This window comes from Protopterus annectens, chromosome 4.part0 (assembly GCF_019279795.1).
Source record: "Protopterus annectens isolate FY-2018-M chromosome 4.part0, PAN1.0, whole genome shotgun sequence".
NCBI classification, from domain to species: Eukaryota; Metazoa; Chordata; order Ceratodontiformes; family Protopteridae; genus Protopterus; species Protopterus annectens.
In genome coordinates, this window is record NC_056733.1 from 311128985 (window position 1) to 311152956 (window position 23972).

Consider the following 23972-nt stretch of genomic DNA (forward strand, 5'->3'; position numbering starts at 1 on the left):
CATATGCTGCTCGGTTAAAGAAACTCCAGCTCTACTCAGCTGCATACCGCCTTCTTCGAGGCAATCTATGCCTGACATACAAATCTATGTCAAATCCAGAATTAATGGACATGCTCCACCTCAGTAAATCTAAATCCCTTAGAGCCACACGCTCGAGGGACTTGAACCTCAGCACAGAAATAAATAGAACTTGCTGGAGGGACAGGTTCATAACCCAGAGGCTCCCTTCGCTCTGGAATAGAGTTCCAGTTCATGTGAGGCAGAGCACCTCACTGAATCTCTTCAAGAAGAATCTCGATAGGTGGATGGGGGATCGTAGGTTTGTCCCAAGGATTACTCCCGTGTCACTATTAGACAGAGGCACAGTAAACTAAACCTTAAAAAGGGCACAGTATACTCAAATCAAGGGGTGGCGTAAGCCATACAGAATCGGGCTAGGCTTATAATTGCCCCAGGGCAGATAGCCTAGTATGAACCTATGAACCTATGCAGCTCGACTAAAGAAACTCCAGCTCTACTCAGTTGCTTACCGCCTACTCAGAGGCGATCTATGCCTGACGTACAAAGCCATGTCAAACCCAGAATTAATGGACATGCTCCACCTCAAAAAATCCAAGTCCCTTAGAGCTACACGCTCCAGGGACCTAAACCTCAGCACAAAAATAAATAGGACATGCTAGAGGGACAGATTCATTTCCCAGAGGATCCCCTCACTCTGGAATAGAATCCCAATTCATGTTAGACATAGCCCCTCGCTGACCCTCTTCAAGCGAAATTTGGACGCGTGGATGGGAAATCGCAAATTCACCCCTGGGATCTCTCCTGTGTCCCTGCTAGACAGAGGCACAGTAAACTAATCTTAAAAGGGTACATTCTGTGACCTACTTTACAGAGGCACAGTAGGCTAATCTAATAGGGAGGCGGAAGCCAAGTACACTCTGGCTAGGCTTATAAATGCCCTAGAGCAGATAGCCTAGTATCTACCTATGAATGATGAGATTCTTTAGGAGGAAAGCTTTCCTGTACTTTTTATCACATTTATCACCCATTTAGAAAGTGAAGTCATGCTGCATTTCATGAGCTAATCACTCAGGTTACTGACAGACAGGATTTACCTGAAACAGTCTGCCCATTTGTTGAATCAGTCTAAACTTATAGTAGTATCTGAGAACTCTCGAAAACCTCTGCAGCAGCAGGAACATCCATGGTCCTCTTTACCAGTTTGGAACTGCCAGATTAACGCATGTTTTCATTTTGGAAGCACCCTGTAGATCAACAGGGTGTTTGAAAAGTCATGTAGTAGTAGACCCCTTATTGCATCTGATTGAGGGGCCATCCATTTTCTGTGGTGCAGTTGGTATTCATGGGGAAAAGCAAAATATTCTTCTGTGATACCATTTTGTCTGATAATCTTGAACACTAAACTTTCTGTTTTCCACCTGTAAGCTGCCATAATATTTGTGCTGAAAATATCAACTGTTTGACTGACATTTCCTGAAAGGTACAATGCCTGTAAGATCAGACTTCCTTCTCCAGTCTTTTCCCAGATTTTAAGGTTAGACTGTATATCTGCAGAGACTTTCCTTTCTTGTTTGTAAATGTACTATTTGACTGACATGCTGTTTGTATACATTACCTGTCATGTCTGAAACAAACTGAGAAAGGCATTCAAGACATGCCACTTTAATCACATCTCCTTGATGATGATCTATGAAAGCAGTGTCAGATGCCATGTACACTGGACTTAGATGACTGAATGGTCTCTACTGCAGTCTGTCGCATCCCTGGTAAATGTATAAGAGGTCAGTGGAGGATGGTCGGACTCCTTTTGAACAAGTCAAGAATCCAGGGTCACTAGTTTAAGTCTGGAAATATTCCTTCATTAGATGATGCACATATTCCTGCAAGGACTGTCCTCACATGGTACTGAGGGCCTGTTGGATCATTCTGATATGAAGTTTGGCACACTGAATCATGGTTAGGCAAAAACATGTAGCCAGGCCAGTGCTGCAAAAAACTCTACTGCAGTACTCAGCTCTGTCCTGAACTCTAGAGAGAAATCTATCCCCAAATTCAAAAGCCTTTGTGTAATACTGTGTCTGTGACTGTACCCAGAAAATGAAAAGCTTGAAAAGGGATTACATCATATTCTTCCCAGTTTATAGTCATTGGATGGATTTAATGCAACTTTTGTCATATCACAGCAAATAAGAGAGAATTTTTTTATTAGTCAGTTGATCTACAAAGATACCTGGTTTAAAGATTCCTTGACTGTAATTATTTTTTTCTATCAAATGAATCCAAATGAAAACGACCCATCAAGAAGGTTGATGATTCTATAAAGTCACCAGTTCTTAAAACACATGCAAAAACCAGATCCAGGCGGAGGAAGATTACACCTAACAGAGGACCACTCAAGGGGGGCCTTCAGTAAATTCCCAGTTTTTGTAACAACTATATGAAAAAAATACAGTCTGAGCTTCTGTCACTCCAAGATCAGCAGGCAGTTGTCTATGTAAGGGAAATGTGGGTGTCTTTTGATATGATGTGGTTGGATATATGCACTTTATAAATGCCTTTGGTGGAGTTGTTATGCCAGATGGAGGGGATATTAAATTAAAAACTTTACATGTCTCACATTGAGTCTGAGGCACTATTTATTTATTTATTGATTGACATTTGTTGGCCAGGAAAGTCCACTGTGTCAAAAACCCATTTTCAGTGGAGGCCCGGGGAGAAAACCTCCACAAGTGTTTCAAATAAAACGAATCTAACATACGTAAATCAAATTTCACAATGAAGAAGAACATGTATAATACAATTCATATCAGAGGTAACATCATTAGGCTATAGGAGTCAATAAGTACAGGTTATTAAGTTACATATGTTGAACAGTATAGATACAAAACAGTACCATCTGTAGCATGTGTTAAAACAATCACATTGCTAAGTGGATTTCTAAGTAACTAGAACTGAAGTTATAGAACTGGTTATTATTTACTGCATAATACAAGAATTAATTTAAGGACTGTTTTAAGATGGTTTGATTGTTTAGCAGGGGCAGGAGGGATTGTTTAGGTAGTAGGATTTTAGGGCTGACTTAAAGGTTTTTATGCAGTCAACTTGAGTTATTTGGGTGGGTAAGTTATTCCATAGCTTGGGAATGCAATGGAAGTACAGACTTTGTCCAGCTCTTTTATTTGGTTTTGTTATGGTTAGTAGCTGTTTGCTTGAGGATTTTCGTGGTCGTGTAGGAGTATACATTTATAGGATGGAGCTGAGTGCTGTGCAGTCGCTGGGTCTGAAAATTAATTTATGGGCTAACGTTAATTGGGTCTAGTAGAGATGGTGGAAAAACTCTAGCCAATTCATTTCTGTAATAGCTTGTCAATGATGGGAGCAGTGAGGTTTTCTGGAGGCAAATTAACCTATTTTGTAATAGCAGGATTGTAGTTTTTAGTAAGAGTTGAGTTAAGGTTTGTAAAGATGGCACTATCATACAAAAGGGAGGGAATAAGTAAAGTACTGGCAAGTTTTGTTTTGATGTTCATCGTGCATACAGCTGCAGTCATTACAGATGGGTTATCCTGCCGTCAGGCGGGTCCTCAGTAGGCCGAATTCCAAAGTCTAGGTCCGGCGTCGGTTATCATCACTTCTTCCCTGACGTCAGTGTGGCAGGGGTATAAAAGAGACAGCCGACGCCATTTTCTTCAGTCTTTCTTGCCGCGCGGTGCCCGAAGCAGAAGCAGTTCGCAAGTGCCGGTCGGCCAGCTCCTGAGATTTACAAACAGTATTTCAGCCGAATTCTTCTTTAAAGCTAAGTACCCCGTTGGGGAAACTTTTCTTGCCTCAGTCCGATGTCAGACAAAGTTAATAATTGCATTTCTTGTGGGAAGCAAATACCGCATAAGGATTTTCACTCTTTCTGTATACCTTGCTTAGGGCCAGACCACGACGTCTCGACTTGCCATTTTTGTGCTAGGTTCAACAAGCGCACTATTAAGCGCCAGGCGGAGTTCGCCCTTCATTATTTTGGCAAAAAATTTAATTATATCATGTTGTCGGATACACCGACACCAGTTTTAGGAAAAAGACGCAAAGACAAGGACCGCCATCCGAGGCCCGCACCGAGTACTGAGACCACGCTTAGGCCAACTACCGGTTCTCCGGTTCTCAGCAAGGCGCCTACGCAGCCCCTGACTACAGATGAAACTATTTTACTGGTGTCTTCAGTACCCGAGGTCGCAGGCTTCTTGGTCTCATTTCCCACTGCTGATACCGACGCCACTCTTGGCGGGGAAACCGAAAATTTAGTGAGGCCTGCCATTTCTGAAGGCATCTTCAGGCCTTCCACCTTCTCTATTAAAGCCTTCACTAAATCTAAAGCTACCATCAAAACTAAAAAAACAAGGCCCTCAGACCTCCTTTCAAGGCCCCATGCCTAACAAACAGATGCTTAAAATGGCTGAGGATTTGATAACTCTCATCAGGGGTTCTCAACCCCCCTCTGACAAAAGACCCAGATTGGAGGAAGACTACCATTCCTCAGACCAGGCTTCTATTACCTCAGACCATTCTGAGGACCAGGATTATGCCTATTCCCCTTTTGAAGACTCTGATGCTGAGGGGTCTATTCCCTCAGCCTCCCCCCCTGAGGACTACTCTTTTGGGGAAACCCTGCATACATTGAGGGAGCACTTCCACTGGGAAGGCCAAGATTACTCAGATTCCAAGAAAAGGCTCAGGGAATTTCTACTGCTCCCCCAGCATACCCTCCTGTTTTAGATATTTTGGATGATGTGTATGCAGAAGCCAGTCTTAATCCAGATTCTTTACCTCCAGCCCCTGTTAAACCAGACAGGTATTACCGGGTTCCTGATTCTCACCAGTTCCTTTATAAAAGCCATACTGCTGACCCAGAAACAATTTCACAGGGTCCCAAGGGGATAAAGGCCTCTACTGCTAAAAACCCTTTACCTTCAGAGAGAGATTCCAGAGCATTAGAAAGGTGGGGGAAAAAGGTGTATACATCAGACACTTTAACCATGAGGGCATTAAACTGTCAATTTCATATGTTAAAGTACCAAAAGTTTTTGTTATCCCAGCTGAAAAGCAAAATGACACAAACAGAACAACCAGATTTGAAAGAGTTGCAGGATTTGTTGCATGGAGCAGAGCAAGTGGGTAAACCTACCTTGCAGTGTGGTTTTGATGCTTTAGAGGCCTCATGTAGAGCTGCTGTCACAGGGTCTGTCATACGTAGACATGCTTGGCTCAAAGAGCAAACCTTACCAGATCATGTCAAAGCAAAGTTATTAGATGCACCACTTCAAAAAGATGTATTGTTCGGTGTTAAAGCTGAGGAGGTACTAAAGAAAATGGAGGAAAAAGCTAAATCTATGCAAACAGTTAAAGATTATTTGCAGGTGCAACCTCCACGCTTCAGCAGAAACTGGCCTTCAAAAAATTGGTCCTTTCCAGCCACGGACAGACCTCAAAGGGGCAGATACAGATGCCCAAGGGGTAGAGGACAACCTCAAGGATCTTACAGAGCTAGACAGTGGCAAGCACCAACCCCAAGAGGTGGATAAGATAGGCCACAGTCATTTAGAAAACAGACACAATGACTTCCCCCTATGCCTGCCAAACAAAGCTATAATGGCAGCCCCTTTGGGCGGAAAACTGGCATTATTTTCAAAAAACTGGCACATTGTTACAAAGGACAAATGGATTCTGGACATTATAGACAGAGGCTACAGGTTCCACTTTCACACCCTTCCAAAAATGAGAGGCTTGCCAAACCTGCCACAAAATCAATGGGCAGAGACACAAATACAAATTTCCGCTCTCATGGATTTGAAAGCAATTCAAGAAGTACCTGCAAAAGAACAAGGTCAAGGTTTCTATTCCAGACTATTTCTGGTACCGAGGAAGGACAAAGATTGGAGACCCATCTTAGACCTATCCATCCTAAACACATATCTACAGGTACCAAAATTCAAGATGCTCACATTACAGCAGCTTCTTCCCATGCTGGGCAAGGAGTCTTGGCTGGTAACGTTGGACCTCAAGGAGGCATACCTGCATGTCTCTATCAGACAAGATTGCAGAAGATACCTCAGATTTCTTGCAGGTTGAACCCATTACCAATTATCTGCATTGCCCTTTGGCTTATCTACTGCGCTCAGAGTATTTACGAAATGCCTGGCATCAGTAATTGCCTTCTGCAGACAACAAGGAATACAAATCTACCCATATCTGGATGACTGCCTGATCCAAGCAGACAGCAAGAACATTCTATTGCAGCATCTGGCATTTGTAATAAAACTGTTAAACTACCTGGGCTACACAGTGAACAAAAAGAAATCAAAACTAATACCTTCTCAACAGATAATTTTCCTGGGTGCCAGCTTAAATACAACCACCCAGATGGCCTACCTCACGCCAGACAAACAAGGGCAACTGTCTCAATACTTCAACAAAATGGCAACTTTAACCAGACTAACTGCAAGGAAAGTCCTGCAGGCTCTGGGATTCATGGCATCTTGCATCCTACTGATACCATGTGCAAAGCTGCATATGAGGAAACTGCAATGGTACCTAAAAAACTTATGGTCTCAACACAGCCACAGCTTGGAAACAATTATACCACTCATTCCATGCCTTCAAAAGGAATTTTTATGGTGGGCTCAAGCATGCCAAAGAAACACAGGTCTCCCTTTCTGTTTACCTCAAGCAACTCAAATCATCACAACGGACGCCTCAGACTACACCTGGGGAGCACACATGGCAGATCAGTGCATTCAGGGAAGATGGTCCCAAAAAGAGAAGCACCTACACATCAACCAAAAGGAGATGCTAGCTGTGCAAAATGCCCTTATGACCTTCAAGGACCTACTGCAACCAGGCCAGCTATTGATAAGGACAGACAACACCACAGTCATGTGGTACATAAACAAACAGGGGGGAAACTCATTCATACCCCCTGGGCAGGCAAGCCATGACCCTGTGGAACTCAGCTCTGGAATTACAAATTCAACTACAGGCACAATTCCTGCCAGGGAAGGAAAACACACTGGCAGACAACTTAAGCAGAAACATGACAGACCCACACGAATGGAAGTTGCATCCTCAAGTCTTCTCAAAGATAACTCAGGCATGGGGACAGCCAGACATAGATCTATTTGCTACCCACAGAAATTACCAGTTGAAAAAATTCTGTTCAAGGACCTATCATCCACAGGCCTGGAAAGTGGATGCACTCTCCTTCAATTGGACAACATTGACAGTCTATGCCTTCCCGCCTCTTCCTCTACTGACCAAAGTTCTATTAAAAGCCAGAGCAGAGAGGCCACAAATGATTCTCATTGCTCCAGACTGGCCACGACAGCACTGGTATCCTCTCCTAAAAAGCCTGTCACACTCACCACCATGGATCCTACCTCTTGTTCCTCTTCTGTTGTCCCAGCACAACTACAAAACCCTTCACAGCCAGCTCAAAACCTTAAATCTAGCTGCATGGAGAATACCTTAATTTCCCAACAGACTCTCCTCTCTAAGGAGGTGCAGGATGTGATCTTGGAGGCCAGAAGACCCTCTACTAGAAAAACCTACTCCGCCAAATGGAAACAATTTTGTTCCTGGAATCAAGAAAAGGGCCAGAATCCTTGGGTAATAAATATACCTCAAATTTTACAGTACCTAGCTGAGATGTTAAACAGTGGCCTTTCCTTCTCCTCCATCAAGATCCACGCTTCAGCCATTTCTGCACAGTACAATACAGATCCTCCTTTATTCTCACATCCTCTATTAAGGCAGTTCCTCAGAGGGGCAAAAAATATAAAACCCCCACGGAAACCACCAGTCCCAGCTTGGGACCTCAACTTCATATTGGAAAAGCTGACCCTGCCTCCCTTTGAGCCGGCTTCTTCAACAGAGCTACAATACTTGTCGTGGAAAACAGCCTTCCTTCTGGCTATTACCTCAGCACGCAGGGTTTCAGAGCTACAGGCCCTCATGGCTGTGCAACCATTCATCATTTTCCATCAGGACAGAGTTTCCTTACGAACCAACCCTACCTTTATGCCAAGGGTTGTATCCAGTGTAGATTTGAATCAGACTATTCGTTTACCTACCTTTTATCCAAATCCACAGGACAAAGGAGAGAGACTACTACATTCCTTGGACATTCACAGACAACTTCGTTATTACTTGGACAGAACAAAGTCCTTCAGGAAATCTGACCAGCTCTTTGTGTCCTATGCTACAGGTGCTCAAGGAAAGGCAATTTCCAAACGGACAATTTCAACATGGATAGCCCACTGCGTACACTTTTGTTATTCATTTCATGGAAAATCTGTGCCTATATACATCAGATCCCACTCCACCAGGGCTACAGCTACCTCTGCAGCTTTCCTCAGGGGGGTCCCTACCAAGGACATTTTGGAAGCAGCTACTTGGAGTTCAGTGCACACTTTCTCCAAGCATTACCACCTTCCACTATACTCTAAATCTAGAGCGGGCTTTGCCACAGCAGTCCTGCAGGGCATACTAGCCCCTCCTAGTTCCACTTAGTACCTACTACCCTTACTTAGCTTTGGGATTCTACCCATCTGTAATGACTGCAGCTGTATGCACGATGAACATAGTACAGTTTTGTACCTACCATAAATGTAGATGTTCGAGTGCTCATACAGCTGCAGTCCAGGTTACCCTCCCTCCATCCCCTTTTAGGACAGGCCTTATGACAAACACCTTTATCATACAACCTTTTTGGGGTATTCTTTTATGGTGTATTTGCTTGCAACTACTGTTTTTTGATTTGTCTACATTGCATGTTTGCATAATATTATGTTTTGCCTTCCTTCTGGGGGCACCTGACATCTGGGGCAAGAAAAACTGAAGAAAATGGCGTCGGCTGCCTCTTTTATACCCCTGCCGCACTGACGTCAGGGAAGAAGTGACGACAACTGACGCTGGACCTAGACTTTGGAATTCGGCCGACCGAGGACCCGCCTGACGGCAGGATAACCCATCTGTAATGACTGCAGCTGTATGAGCACTCGAACATCTACATTTATGGTAGGTACAAAACTGTACTGTGTGGCTGCCCATGTAAAGTTTGTGATGATAAAGTTTGCCTAGTTTAAAGTGCGTCTTTATTGCATTGAGTATATGAGGTTCAGCAATTTAACTGTTTTCACTGTTTCTATTTCTGTGCCATCCTTAGAACAGATTTTGAAGTCTATAGCTGGTGATTTTGTGGAGAAAAGTAAAAGTTTAGTATTTTTAGGGTTTAACAGGAGTTGAGCATTATTTAGCCAGGATTCAATTGAGGTAAAAGCCTTTTGAGTAACTGTAAGGAGGTCAGAGAAATTGTTGGAGGTGGATATTAACATGGAATCATCGGCATATTGGATATGATTTTGTATTTGGAGTTCTTTGTGGAGATCATTGATGAAGGTATTAAAGAGTAGTGGCCCTAATATGGATCCTTGTGGGACTCCTATGTTTACTTGGTAACTGGATTGTACATTAAGCCATCTTACTGATTGTTCCCTGTTATTTAGGTAGGATACAAACCAGTTAAGAGATTTAAGGGAGCATCCTAATTTTGATAGTTGGATTAATAGCTTAGTATGTGATACTGTATCAAAGGCTTTAGAGAGATCCAGTAGGATTACTGAAGTATGGTGACCAGCATCTAAGGCCTTGTTAACAGTATCAGTAAATGAGAGCAAGGCTGTGATACTGTTATGCAGCAAAACCACAAAGAATGTAAGAACAATTCCAAATACTATGAAAATGACCACCACAGATACAAAAGTAGGAAAATTTAATATTCACTTAGCGCCTTGGCATAAAATGCCTTCCAAGACTAAAAAAACATCCCAGTGCATGAACTTAAATACATCCACTAAATACCTTAATTAGCAAATAACACAATAAAACAATCGGTTATTTAAATCACATATTTCCAGTTATACTCTCTGTTAAGCCCAAAGAGCTCTAGTGTGCCATATTTTAAAATAAGCAATGTTTCCTTCTGTAGCAATTTATTCTTAACATTTCTGTGTTCCCCAAGTAAAACCTCAACCTTCTCTAAAACACAACCTCTCAAATCATCAGCATTAGACTTACGATAATGTAAAAAAATGGGCACCTAAAGGACTTTCTAATCTCTTATTTTTAATGTCCCTAACATGTTCCTGTACATGTACTTTGAAACTTCTATATGTATCTCCTATATAATACAAATTGCAAGTACACTTTAGTACATAAACAACTCCCTCTGTGCAACAGGTGTAATGGTATCTAGGAGTGAACTGTATTCTATTAATATATGTAAAATAGGGTACCAAATATTTACAAGTAGAGCACCTATTGCCATAACTCTAATGCTGATGATTTGAGAGGCTGTGATACTGCTGTGTCCTGGACGGAACCCATGTTGTGTGGGGGCCAGAAGAGCATTATCAGAGAGTTGGTTAAGTAGTCGTGTGTGAAAATGTTTCTCTAAGATTTTTGATAGTGGAGGAAGCATAGAGATGGGGCGATAGAGAGATCATAGAGTTTCCACCTCTGTTTAACAGTAATAGATTTTTTCTACAAGTGGGGGACATAACATTCTGAAATAGAGCAGTTTATTAGAATGCTAATGGGGTATGCAATTGTGCTTGCTGCTAGATGTAGATACTCTGGAAGAACATTATCTGCAGAAAGTGAGCAAGGTTTGAGTTTGTTTAGGGGATTGAAAATTTGGGTGGTGGGTACAGGCTGGATCGTAAAAGAATAAGCTGTGGGAGTAGTTGTTGTTGTTGTTGAAAGAGGTACTCTCTCTGGTCAGCAATTTCACAGGTTCACTACCTGTGAAATGGCAGAATGGAGACACGCGGATAGGATCTTCCATGCCCACAGTTACAGCGCATGCTTCCAGCAGAATTAATAGCAATAATAAAGAAATTAATTCTGAGTTCATATGCCTTCTAAATTTTTTTTAGGGCTGCTAAATCTAGTAATGTTCTAAAAACTTTTTGGAGGAAATAACCAGCAATGTGTTCATTATTGTTTAAGAAAAACTGTTTCCTGCTTTTATTCCTTTTTACAATACCTTTGGAACTTACTCCCAGCAAGAAAAAATGCAAGACTGACATAGCTTCTACAGTTTTGCAAAGCATTGATGCAGTTGTGATCTGCCACAGTGAAACTACTTCTAAGCCCTATTTGTCTGTTACCAATTATTTTTAGTTAGTGGTAAACATGGAATATTTCTGGGCTACAGGGAGAAATAATGTTTAAAGCTTGAGATATGTGAAATGATAATAAAGGAACTGGAAAATGTGTAAATTGCCATTTTTATTCAGAGTAAAAGGGTTTATTTTGAGAGGCTAAGGACTTTTTGGCATCTACTCTCGACATTGTCAGGGGTATGTCTGAAGAATAAAAGTTTACAGAATAAGTCCTTAGTGTTTGCAAGCAGTTATAGTATAAAAGAAGAAACTGATTTGTTTAAAATTAGAATAACATCATACGAGACATTCTTTGGGTACAATCCTTGGTTTCATTTTTTGTTGACTGCTGGTATTGTATTTATTATTTCATTGTGAATAAACTGGACAGAATTGAGTCTATGAGCTTAATGTTAATATTTCAACTGTGAATACATTTTTACTCTATCTTGTTTTTTTTTTTTTTTTTTTTTGCAAGCATATGGATGTGAAATGCACTGTGTTGGGCTACAGCAGAGTTTGTTTGATACTTAGTGCAGACTAGTAAAGTTATGGCATGCTAATACATACCTGTTAGGTGTGTGTCTCAAAGATTACCTTCTTCTGGAACAGGCTTTCAATCCATGAGAAGCAAAGCTGATCGTTAACCATATTCAAATATAACTTTGTCCAGTGAGATGGTAAATCACAAATTTAGCCCTCATTTGGCATCTATGTCCCTAATGGACAGGGGCAGTCTGTAAATACTTGATTTGGACTGTATGAAGACAGACATGATTGAACTGTCTGAGCATGTGTCCCAGGCAAATATGTCCCTAGCCTTGAACAGCATATTACCCTCTCCTAGAATGATGCCACAGTGTAAACATAAAATTATCTATTTCAATAATTGGCATAGTTTTTGGTGTCATTCCAAAGGGATCCAGTTTCTGTCAGCCTTTGATGACATGGTCGACAAACCTCGCTGCTTTGCCAGAGATGGTTTGCACCTGGCAACACTATGCTTTTGGCTGCTGGCAAAGGCTCTTGCCTGCCCATAGAGCCTTTTTTAGGCAAGGTCTCAAAAACAAAATTGCTGAAGTGAAATTTGCCAATCATAACCAAATAAGGTTATGCTGCTAAATGCTAGCTTAAACCAAAAACTGCACACCCTGGAAGCACTCCTGTCACTGAAGGATATAGATGTCTATGCAGTCACAGAAACCTGACTCAAGGTCTCCAAGAGTACCCCGACCTTGCAAGGCTCCAATGCCTTCCACACCTTCAGACTGCAAAATTAATGTGTGAGAACCAAAGGAGGTGGTGGTTTTATCTATATTAGAGATAAATTCACCTCCTGAATAGTTAGACAGGACAACCCCCAAGTTCAGATTACTGTGGTAAGACTCCCATTCAAGTCATAACTAGTTATAGATCCCCCTCCATGGATCATGATGCGCATGAGGCTTACTTGATCAAACTGGAGTCAATCCAAATATTGCCAAACACTCTGGTCATGGGGTATTCCAATTATCCCACCATCAACTGGGAAATGTACTGTAGCCCTAACTCACTAGCACAAAAGTTCCTTGACTTTGTTATTTCAAATGCCATGGAACAAATTGTTCAAACTCCAACAAGAGGAACAAACCTACTAAAACCTACTAGATTTGGTCCTCACTAACAGGACAAACAGATGCACCACCAAGACTGTCAGATCCTCATTAGTTAAATCTGACCTCAAATCAATCGTCTTTGAACTGGAACTAACACCAGAGCTCAGAAATTATGCTTTCAGACTAAATAACTTCACCAAGACAAACTATACTGTCCTAGGGTATGGTATCAATGCTTTCCAGGCCCCACCCCCTTCTGGAAGTGGTAACTATACCAAAGCTTACATTAAAGTCATGTACTATCACTTGTATAAGTGTATAGACTCAGCTGTTCCAGAAAGTATCAAAGCCAGAGCCCAAGTAAAAACAAGCTGCCCTGATAGACATCCAGCATCAACATATTTTACAACAAATGCAAAATGTTACTGTGTAGGAAAACTAAGGTGAGGCTCCAACAATGGAAAAGCACCCTCCCCAGCCTCAACAGGCAAATAAGACAACATACCAAATCCTTTAAGGGTAACTTTGAGAAAAACTTAGCAATCACAGTCAAGGATAACTATAAGGCCTCTTACAGTTATGTATGCAGCCTAAAAGGTAGGACCCAATCATGTGCTGAACTAGTGACTAATGGTATGAAGCACATTAATCTGGCAGAGATAGCAAACCTGTTGGCAAACAGATTTGATGAAAATTTCACTTCTTATTCTCTCCAAACATATCAAAAGCCTTGCCTCTAACTTCCCCCCACCCTACTTATCCAAAGAGTAGGTCATTAAAGCCTTGTCTATGGCAAAGAACACAGCCTCTGTGGGACCAGAAGACACCCCAGGGTGTCTTCTATACAAACTAAAATATGAACTAGCCATTAAGTACCCTATTCAATCACAGCCTAAGCACAGGCTATGTTCCTGTGTAATGGAGAACAGCAGCAGCAGTTATTCCACTCCTCAAAGGTGGCTTAGCAACAGACCTGGGGAACTGTAGACCCAAAGTCTGACCAGCCTCATCTGTAAGGCCAGGGAATGTATCATCATTGACCTCATAAATAGAGACATAGGCAACCTCCAAACCTTGGATCTGACCCAATTTGGGTTTGTCAAGGGCAGATATGCCTGTTAAACCTGGTGTATTTCTTCAAAAATATGACCAGGGCCATTGACAAGGGCAAATCTGTGCACACAGCATGCCTCAACTTGGCGAAGGCCTTTGACACAATCTCACACTCAGGCATTACTGATAAACTTAGCAAACTGAATGTAAACCCCAATGTTCTAAGATGGGTTGCCAACTAGCTCACAAACCAGTCATACTCTATCAAAGTTAGTGGCTCCACATTAACCAGCAGGCCTGTCACTGGTGGGGTGCCACAATGGTCAGTGCTGGGCCTCCTGCTGTTTGGTGTATGCTTCTTAGACCTTCAGATCAAAACTAAAGGGCTGTAGCTGAACAGATTTGTGGACGACTGCAAACGGGGTGCAATTATTGAATCCCCAAATGATGTCAGTATACTTCAGGAGGGTCTTATGCAGACCAACAACTCGTGTCTTAGTCACGGTCTCAAACTAAATGCAAAGAAATGCACCATCATTCCCTTTGATAGACACAATGTCCAATCACACTATCAAATTAACAATATTACAATATGTACGTACAAAATGGTAAGGTATCTGCGATTACAAGTAGACTGTGACCTTAACTTTGACCACCATGTGTCTACTGTAGTAAGGAAAACTTTCTGTGTAGCACACTTGATTACCAAAGGCATAGCCTGTAGAGCAAAGGAGGTTATAACCCCTCTGTACTCATCACTAATCAGGCCCATAATTGAGTATAATTGCCCCTTCCGGCATGTACCATACAAAGCACCTGCATCAATTGGAGAGCCCTCAGAGGTTTTTAACAAAGAAGATCAAGGGACTCCAACATGTGCCTTACACAAATGGAATAAAGTCCCTGTAACTCTATATCATATAGACTTTTTAGGGGAGACTTATGCCTGGGTTACAGCTCAATCTCTGACCCGCACTTAATGAATTTGCTGCACATCCATAAATTAAACAGTATTGGAGCAACCCTATTCCAAGGAGGTAAATGTGGCCTGCAACTTGAATAGGACATGCTGGAGGGTCAGATTTGTCTCCCAACAACTGCCGCATTTTTGGAATAGGATGCTAATTCATGTGAAGTAGAGCTCCTCTATGACACTGTTCAAAAGGAACCTGGGTGAGCAGATTGGGCACTGTACATTCATACTGGGGATAGCACCTCCAACCTTCCAGGACATGGGCAGTCATTACTAAATACAGTTCTGGGTATTGACTAGAGTATCTATAGTATTACATTGGGATGAAACAGCTAGGCTTGAAATGACTTCTGGGTCGATAGTCTAGTAACTTCCTGTGATCCTGTGTGCAAGTCTATATGAAATAATATACTCATAAAATTCCTTGGGGTATTGAGAAATCAGCAGTATTTTAGTAAATTTTGGGTAAACTTGGCTAGGCTTAAAATGGCTCTTGAGTCAATAGCCCAGTAAGCAGCTATTAACCTATAATGAGCTGCTTCCTGTATTGCATAGTTTGAATGATTAAGACATCGGTTGTATACTGAGTGACTTTACACAAATGAAAGTCACTTCACCAGACCATGCTGCTGAGCTGCTCTTGAAAAGGGTCACTTGCATAGATGCTAATTAGTGCTTCACAATGTTATCTGACATATGAATCCCAGCACGACAATTGCACTTTCAATAAATATGAGTTTCCATGGAAGAGAAGTTTGTTGTAGCTTATGCCAAATTTGTTTTCAGTGTAAGAATTTTTTTTTGTTATATTTAAATTAAATTTAAGTCTCTGTGATCATTTAAATAGTAAAGACAGCAGTATGTCCACCACAAAATAATATTTTCCAGATGTGCAGTATCAGCTGTCTGTCCTTGATGTCAAGAAAAGGGGGTAAGAGAAATAAGAGTGTGAGTGCACATGCAGAGGATGTCCATGATTTCGCCTCATATTAGTAGTCTGCTCCTCATAAAACACATGTTTTTTCTGGTAAATTGCTGTGGACTACAGTCACTACACAATGGCAAACATGAGTTTCAGACCTCATATCCTTCATAAAATGCTTGCTTATGCATATGTGTGCACAGGCACACACACAACCATCAGTTACAATCATGTGTATAACTATACACCTCATATGTCTGCATGAGGCCAAGCGAATGAATAGATACACAGGTAATTGCCCTAAAACATACTATCAAAACCATATAATGCAAAAAAGATTAATCAAGGAATTTATCTCAGCTGTCTGCTGCAACAACTATTCAATGCAATCCACTGCAACTCCCCTTTGCCTTTTATCTTCTTAGTTCTAGAATCAGTAGCAAAGACCAATAACAAAAAGACATGAACAAATGTTTAATTATTTCCCTTGTTTACTTACAAAGTTGCTAGTATAACAAGCTTTGCATTAGCAAGCATTTTTGAAGAATATAAAGTCTAAAACTTACATGCCTGTAATTATTTAGAAACTACAGTCTACAACATTTGCCAGAAAACTATATATTTTTTTCCTGTGAACACAACAAAAAACAACTCTGAAGTCCTTTGTTCAAGAATTATGGACAAAACCTAAATAACGGGAAATAAAGGCCCCAAAAGGGACAAATTTAAAGTGTTTTATCTATTGTTAATGAGGCAACCCAAAAACACTGTCTGGTTAAGTTACTTGCTCAAAATCACACAGTAAGCAGATTTGGATGGAACCAAACCCTGTCCTTTTCACTACAAGAAGCAATTCATTAATAGAGCAGAGCATTAAATACAGGAAAACTCTAATTCTGTTTACAAATTAACAAAACAACAGGTATTACATGGACATGCATTTTCTGAAAAATAAGCAGAAGTAAACTCTGGCTGGCATTATTTACTGAATGCAATTGTCACTGATTTACCAGAAAAATAAAAAATCAAATGGTTTATGAGGCACAGCAAAAATACGAGACAGTATCAGAAGTATGCAAAATCTGGAACAGATGAGAGGCAGACAATTGTAATTCACTTAAAAAGTTAACAGTAACACAAGTTTACCACTGACATGTCTATTCTGAACAGTACGAACTATCAAACACTAATGACTGGCATTACTTGTCTGTAATCCACAGTGATTTACCAGAAAAGGAAGGATTTTACAAAGATGAAGGCAAAAGTATGAGCCAAAATTATGGGCATCTGCAAAACTAGAGAGGACTGATGAGAATTGCTATGCCCTCTGTGAGGATATTGGATATTATCTGTGCTAGCATGTCTGGCTGCAGTTTTGTAAATACTTATAAATAATTTTAAATTACCCTATCTTATAAATGTCAGCATGACTAGCTATAATTTTGTATAGAAGTTTATGATTTTTTTTTTATTATTACTTTGGTTTATGTAAAATGTTTGAATCAGACAGTGTTCTTCTAGCTGACCAAATGTACATGTCTCTTAAAAACAATTCTGAATGCAGGTTATGCATGTCATTGTGTGCCAGAGCTGAAAGGAATCTCCACAGCAACTGTTTTTGTTTACTTTTCAAAAGTCTGGAATGAGAGAGTAGAATTCTCATAACAATGTTTTGTGACTTTTAAAAGATTGTCCTATAAAAGCAGGTTCTGGGTGTTATTCAGTTGCAGTTGAGTTGTAGCAGTTGTTGTAGTAGTCAGTGTTTATTTTCCAGATCAGTGTTCATCACTCAGAGGTTTTCAGTGTTGCTCAGCAGAAATAATAGGATTTGCTATTCCAGTCACTGAGGACCAGACAACAGCCTGAAGAGTGGACATGTATTCTTCTTTTGCATGACTTAATCAGATTAAAAAGGGACAGTTAAACTCATTGTATCTTCTTAACTGTCTAAAGATTTTCTTCAATCAATGTGAGACGTATCCTTCATTGTTTTCTTAATTCCTGTGTGTGAAACTCTCTGGTTTATTGAAATCAGTTATTCAGTGTATATATGTTTTAAATCATTTTTATTTATTAAATATTTTACTACCTTCTATTGTGGCTGGTTATTTAGAAAGTACTTTTAGTAGCCTGAGAGAGTTTATACTTATTGTGATAACACCAGGGCCACTCCAAAAAGCCTTACTGCTTGGATTACGTGCTACCTTACATGTCAAGATTTATTTTACCCAATGTAATTGAATACCCCTTTTGAAGGGTGGCAGCATTACCATGTAACTTGGGAAAGAGGACATAGCAGGTAAATCTGTGCCAGTCTTTCCCAAGAGCATTTGTGTGATTATTAAATATTTAAGAGTGAGTGTGTCATATACCTATAATTGGGACACAATGCTCTGCAGTGGGTAGTGTGAAGACTCATTTGGGGACCTGGAGTGAAGCATATAGTTCAGTCCCAAGTTTGGAGCCTGCTCCCAGTGTACCCTTAGAGGAAATTTATGTTTTATCCTTGCTTTCAGTGACTCTCCCTTACCAGAAACAGTGGTGAGGATTAAGGCTCCTTAGTTACTGCCCCATGTTTAAGTGGGGTCATCACACCCTCTACCTGAGAGTGCGCACACACACACACACACACACACACACACACACACACACACACACACACACACACACACACACACACACACACTCACAAACATAATGCACTATAAAGTTAACAGATCCACATTAATTACAGCAAAGTCTTCAGGGTCCATATCATTTGAATGAAAGTTCAAAATGTCAATCGCTGTAAACAGCAAAAATGACGATAATCGGTATCTGTTTTGTGAGATCGCGGAACAGTGAAGATCGGGAAATTTGCCCTTTCCTCACTGTAGTGCGATCTCAGAGTTGGTGTATATAATTAGTGGGGGGTGTGGGGGGTGCAACCCCCCATAATAAAGGATTCAATTATCGGCATTTTCGCTGTTTACAGTGATCAACATTTTGAACTTTCGTTCAGATGATATAGACCCAGTCTTCAGCACTTCACAATACTGATTTTTCAAAAAGACTATACTAGTATTAGATTGCATGCTTGTCTGCTATTGGTTCATGTTGTGTGTGACAAGCTACTCCAATAAGCCTCTCTGTCTCTCACTGGCTGTACATTTGAGCCAATGAAAGAGAGAAAAAAAAATCTGAGATGTTGCATGTCAAATCAAGGAATAGATTGGCATACTGGACCCAGAGATATTTATAATAAGTACTGTTCACAGCTGAATAATGTAAATGCACATAAAAAAAAAGTTCAGAACACCACAATCAGAGAACCCAACATTTGAAGCAGTGAAGACTTTCATCAGACTGTATTAAAATTACATCAGTGTTCATTTAAGTATTGTTCCCTTAATTGCATGATCAACATTTATTATTATTCAAAACCAGCTCAAAATTAAACCCTTCTAAAATTATAATTCATAAAATGTGAATAACTAAGCACATCCAAATCGTTTTGTACTTAACTCTTGTAACACTTACCTTTTCTACTTCAGATTTAATGATAAGTAATCTGTTAAGACCTGATAGAAGTATGCACCTAAGTTAAATTGCAGTCTAATTTCTCTTAGATTTAACTTACTCTCAATGTCCCCTTCCTAATATCTCCTATCACCTTGTGCATTTTTTCCAGCCTTTACATTTTATTGAATATCTAAAGAATGCATTCTATTTATTTTTGTTTTAATGGCATATAAATGGTCTGTTACTCTTATTAATGATATTTTCCTTTCTGTCACTCTTTGTGAAACATATGTGCCTCACGTGGTGCAATGCACACTAGCCTTTCTACGTTAAGTTATTAAAAAAAATATCGGCTCATATGTCCCTCTCATAACCCCCTGCTACATTGTTTTGGGGATTCATCATATCTTTACAATATCTGCACATTCCATGAGTAAGCCCTTTTTTACCTGTCTTCTTTGTCTTTGTTTAATATTCATTTCTATTTAACTCTTAATCTTATGCTTTTTTTTCCAAGATAACGTAGTGATTTTCCCTACACTCTACCGTAGCATTTAATTCACTTTGAGATTTTCCCAATTCAGATTTACAGTCATTCTTATTGTGGTGCTGTCTACAGAATAATACAGCACCATTCTTCTAACCTTGCTACCACTTCCTCCTTCTTTCTCTTTGTAAACCCCATTATATCCCTGCGCTTAACTGCTGATGTGTATTTCTCAAGCCTGACCCTTTTCATACCCTATTATTTGTTTGTTTAAATATTCTGGTTGTTTCATATTTAAAGTATGTGCATAAACTCCTCCACTACCCAAATAAATTATTCTTCCATCAGTGTTATGAAGTTTAAATCAAACCACTCTTTGTTAAACATTTGTGAAATGTTTCTTATACTCTTTTAGACTTGACCTCTGTTTAATCTATAGTGCAGTTTGTGATCCATTTTATGCTCGGAATATACCACTTGGGAGTGAACATCTGACCAGAGAGTATAATGCTAAGAATAAATCGCAGTAACAGAAAGTGTCAGGCATATTACTGAGTAACTTTTGAGATTACAGAATAAGTATCCCCCTGCCATCATAAGATAGTCGTAAACTTTTTTTCAGAAATAATCTTGATGTATATGAAGTGTAAACTAGCTAATATAGGTATGGGGTTATGGTCCTAAAGCTTGAAAGTCAGCCCTCTGAACTTGGGTTTAGCTGCTCAATTTAGTATTCTCTGTTTTTTTTTTTTTTTTTTTATTAGCATGATAATACTTCACTATCATGTTGGAATGAAGTAAAAAGTCTGTTAAAGAAGTAAACATCTTGCCTTTTTTATTCTTTAGATGAGAATTCTGTGATTGGGAAGATGTTCAGACAGTGCTTCTCTTTTAAGTCACATTTTGCAGATGAAAAATGTTATTGAATTAATGCAAGTGCTGAGAAAGAAAAATCCTGAAAATTTACATTGTGGCTGTTGCTCAGTTATAAAACTTTGAAGCAGTATGCAAATGAATTACTAATTACAGCTATCAGTTTTATATTTAATTATTATTTATCATGGTATGTCATTATGTACTATACTTTTATTGTCTCTGAAATTTGAGCTGATGTTTGAAGAATACAGACTTTTAGAACATATGTCTGATAACCCTTTTCACCATGTTTCTTTATGTATTTATTTGGTTATAAATTTATTTATTTACTTTACAGGATTACAAAGCTACTGAAGACCCATCTTTGTTTCACTCCAGTAAAACTGGCCGAGGACCACTGGGACCTAATTGGAAGGTAATGTGATCTATACTTCTCTCTTTAATACAAGTATTCATTAGTTCTGGCTTGCATGGGATAGAAGTCAGAAATTACGGATTACTACAGCAATCTTCCATGCTGCTATCCCTCCTACACACACTGTGTCCATTGTCACAAATGTTCACAACATAAAAGGCTCAGTAAAAGATGAGCAGAAGGGATGACTGCAGACAAGGGGTGCGAAGAACAGTCTCAACATTGGGGAACGGGGATACAGTCTCCTGCAGGATGCAGATGGTATAGCTGCTCTGCAAAAGTACATTATTACATGACTGTTTCCATCTGTGTTTGGATGGGTCTGTGTTGCAGCACTTGCAAAGCAACACATTGTTCTGAATTTGATACTGTCTGTATTTCTGTATTTCAGCAGCCAATATGCTAAAGTCCTATAAGTTGTCTGACTGGGGGACAGACAGTATTACACAAAATGTAAACAAACAGCAAACGTCTCACATAGCTAATACATTCATGCTGTCAAGTAGGTAAAACATATTTTTAATATTTGACATTTTTGAGGACAGTTTACAATTTTCTGTGCTTATAGATGGTACTAAATACAAAAGTAAAAAAATACCCTTTTTGTGTAAAGTTTGCATTAGAATCTGATAATAATTTTATATTTGTTTCATGAGAGAAGTCACCCTTATTATCAGGCAGAAATATTCAGTTTTTCTGCTTTATTCTTTTGCAATATGGCAAGAAAATATATTCTTGAATTATATATGAGAGCTTCAGGAACCAGTCATGGAATTCCAATTATGATTGTCAAAAATAGTCCATATTAAATTTTTAAACTAATTCAGCACATCTTTAATACGGAGCATTTATTAAAGTGCCAAATGGCAGTGGAGTGGAATATTTATTCTACAGTATCCAAATGTGAAAGGTTAACTGGGATACCCTAATGGTAATCTAATTTAATCAACTGATTTAACTTGATTCTTGAAGAAAAATAATGTAGAATAGAAATTTGCAAGTCAGATCTTGGGTGGAGTGTTAAATTTAATGTACAGTTCCCTTTCTGCTTTGCAAGCTGATACTGCTTCTGTTTTTGAGCATTTGAATAATAATGCAGGCTACACATAGTGTTGAATGCATCTGATTAATCAATATATAGCTGAAATATCTTAGGAGTCACTACCTGTGTGATGTATGATAATACTGCTTTGTGAACCCAAAGGGGCCACTATGAGTGGAAAATATTGTGATGGTTGCAAAAAGCTTGTGCATTAATTAAGAAATGAATCCATCATTCATTAATACCATTAGCATAAAAGAATGAAAGGTACACAAAGCACGAACATGAAAAGACATCTTGGGTTAGGATTTTGAGAATGTTTTTACTTTGTCTGTTAGAGTCTGGGGTGGATGAATAGCAGACTTTGGCAGTGCTTGCTTACTTCACAAGGTTAGGTATGAATTTGATGCTGCGTACAAGGTTTTAAGATGATTGTTTGTACATGATTTTTGCAGGGAGAATTATCTAAATTTGAATATGCCAGTATGTCGCCTAGTCTTCGTCTTTTACTTCATAGTGGGTTCTGAATTTGTTACAAAGGATGATTATGCATGGTCAGTGAGAATGCCAAGGAAAACAACTGCTTATCCATGTTACAGGAATCACAGGCAGTAATGCTCTCTGATTTTAATCTAAGCTGTATTGTTTAAGCTTTCTGCTTCAAATGTATTTCTGCAGCTTTACCAACAAATGCTTACTCTCTTATGGTTGCAGAAGTTTAGTGAGGATTGAAAGGTAGTTAGTTATAAAGCTAGCATTTTGAACTTTAACAACTCTGAACAGATCCATGGATATGGTGAAATTCAAGATTAATCTTGGGATGCATCTAAGTTAATGTGACACTCTCTTTTTTGTCTTAGTGTAATAATGCCTGAATTTATGTAGGCATTGGCATTATTGTAAGTCTTTTCCACATACCTTGTCTTGAATATGAAGGAGTTATTTAACAAGGAGGATTTGATTGTTAAGTGAAAAGCCAATAAGGGAAACTGTTACTTGTTTTTGACTATGCCAACCCCTTTCTTGACGCAATTCAGTTTTTCATCAGGATTAGAGGATTTCTCTGCTATCTTGTATAATACTCTGCTACTGTTTAGTTTAATCGTGGCATATTTCTGTTGTATTTTATTTTTTTCTTTATCTTCAGCTTCATCTAAAGTACTTTTGAGATGTTATATTTTTTCTCTAGTTTAACTGTCAAAAGAAACCATGCTTTAAAATGTTTTCTTAATATTTTGATGGTTTATATTTCTATCTTTCTATGACATGGTACCTCCTAGGTGGTCATAAAAATATTGATTCCCCAATCCATGTGTCTGCAAATATACAACAGTACTATGAACACCTTAGCCAATGTGACAATTTCTTTCCTGTCTTGCTGTTGTTTTTCTGTGTTTCCATATGATACAGATGAATGTGATATCTGTTTTATTTATTCATTTCTTCAAATCTAAGGCAATAACACATTAGGACATGGCTGGAATCCTCTCCATTTTGGAAACAGAGTTTTTATCATGGAATATTAATGCCTGGATTCTGGGCACAAGCCTCAGTCACCTGTCTTTATCTTTGCAACACAAGGAAGATAATGTCTATGCAACTTATTTTCCTCCTATACCAGCCAGTTAACCAATATGCTAGGGGACTAGGTTGTTCAGAGATAGTATAGAAAATTGAACCTCACCAATGCATTTGCTTAGCTCTGAATGTTACGGCAGTAGTATTGTTTGACAGTCGTTGCCACTCTTAACATTTTGACAGATTCTGTTCAGTTTTTTTATATTAATTCTGTTTGTGAGAGTGTGCCACCCACCCTTGAACTTCCCTACACTGTCCATCTTAATATAAGATGACATTTTTTGGGGGGGATGTCTAAGTAA

At 39.4% G+C, this 23972-nt stretch overlaps 1 protein-coding gene across 1 annotated transcript in view; it reads left to right on the plus strand.

The window, feature by feature from the left end:
• The window catches only part of PITPNB (phosphatidylinositol transfer protein beta), an 862947-nt gene that overhangs the window by 577917 nt on the left and 261058 nt on the right, over positions 1 to 23972 (plus strand). Inside the window, exon 8 of the mRNA XM_044068302.1 lies at positions 20973 to 21050. Coding sequence (XP_043924237.1) covers positions 20973 to 21050 — 78 coding nt within the window. The remainder of the gene's footprint in view (positions 1 to 20972; positions 21051 to 23972) is intronic.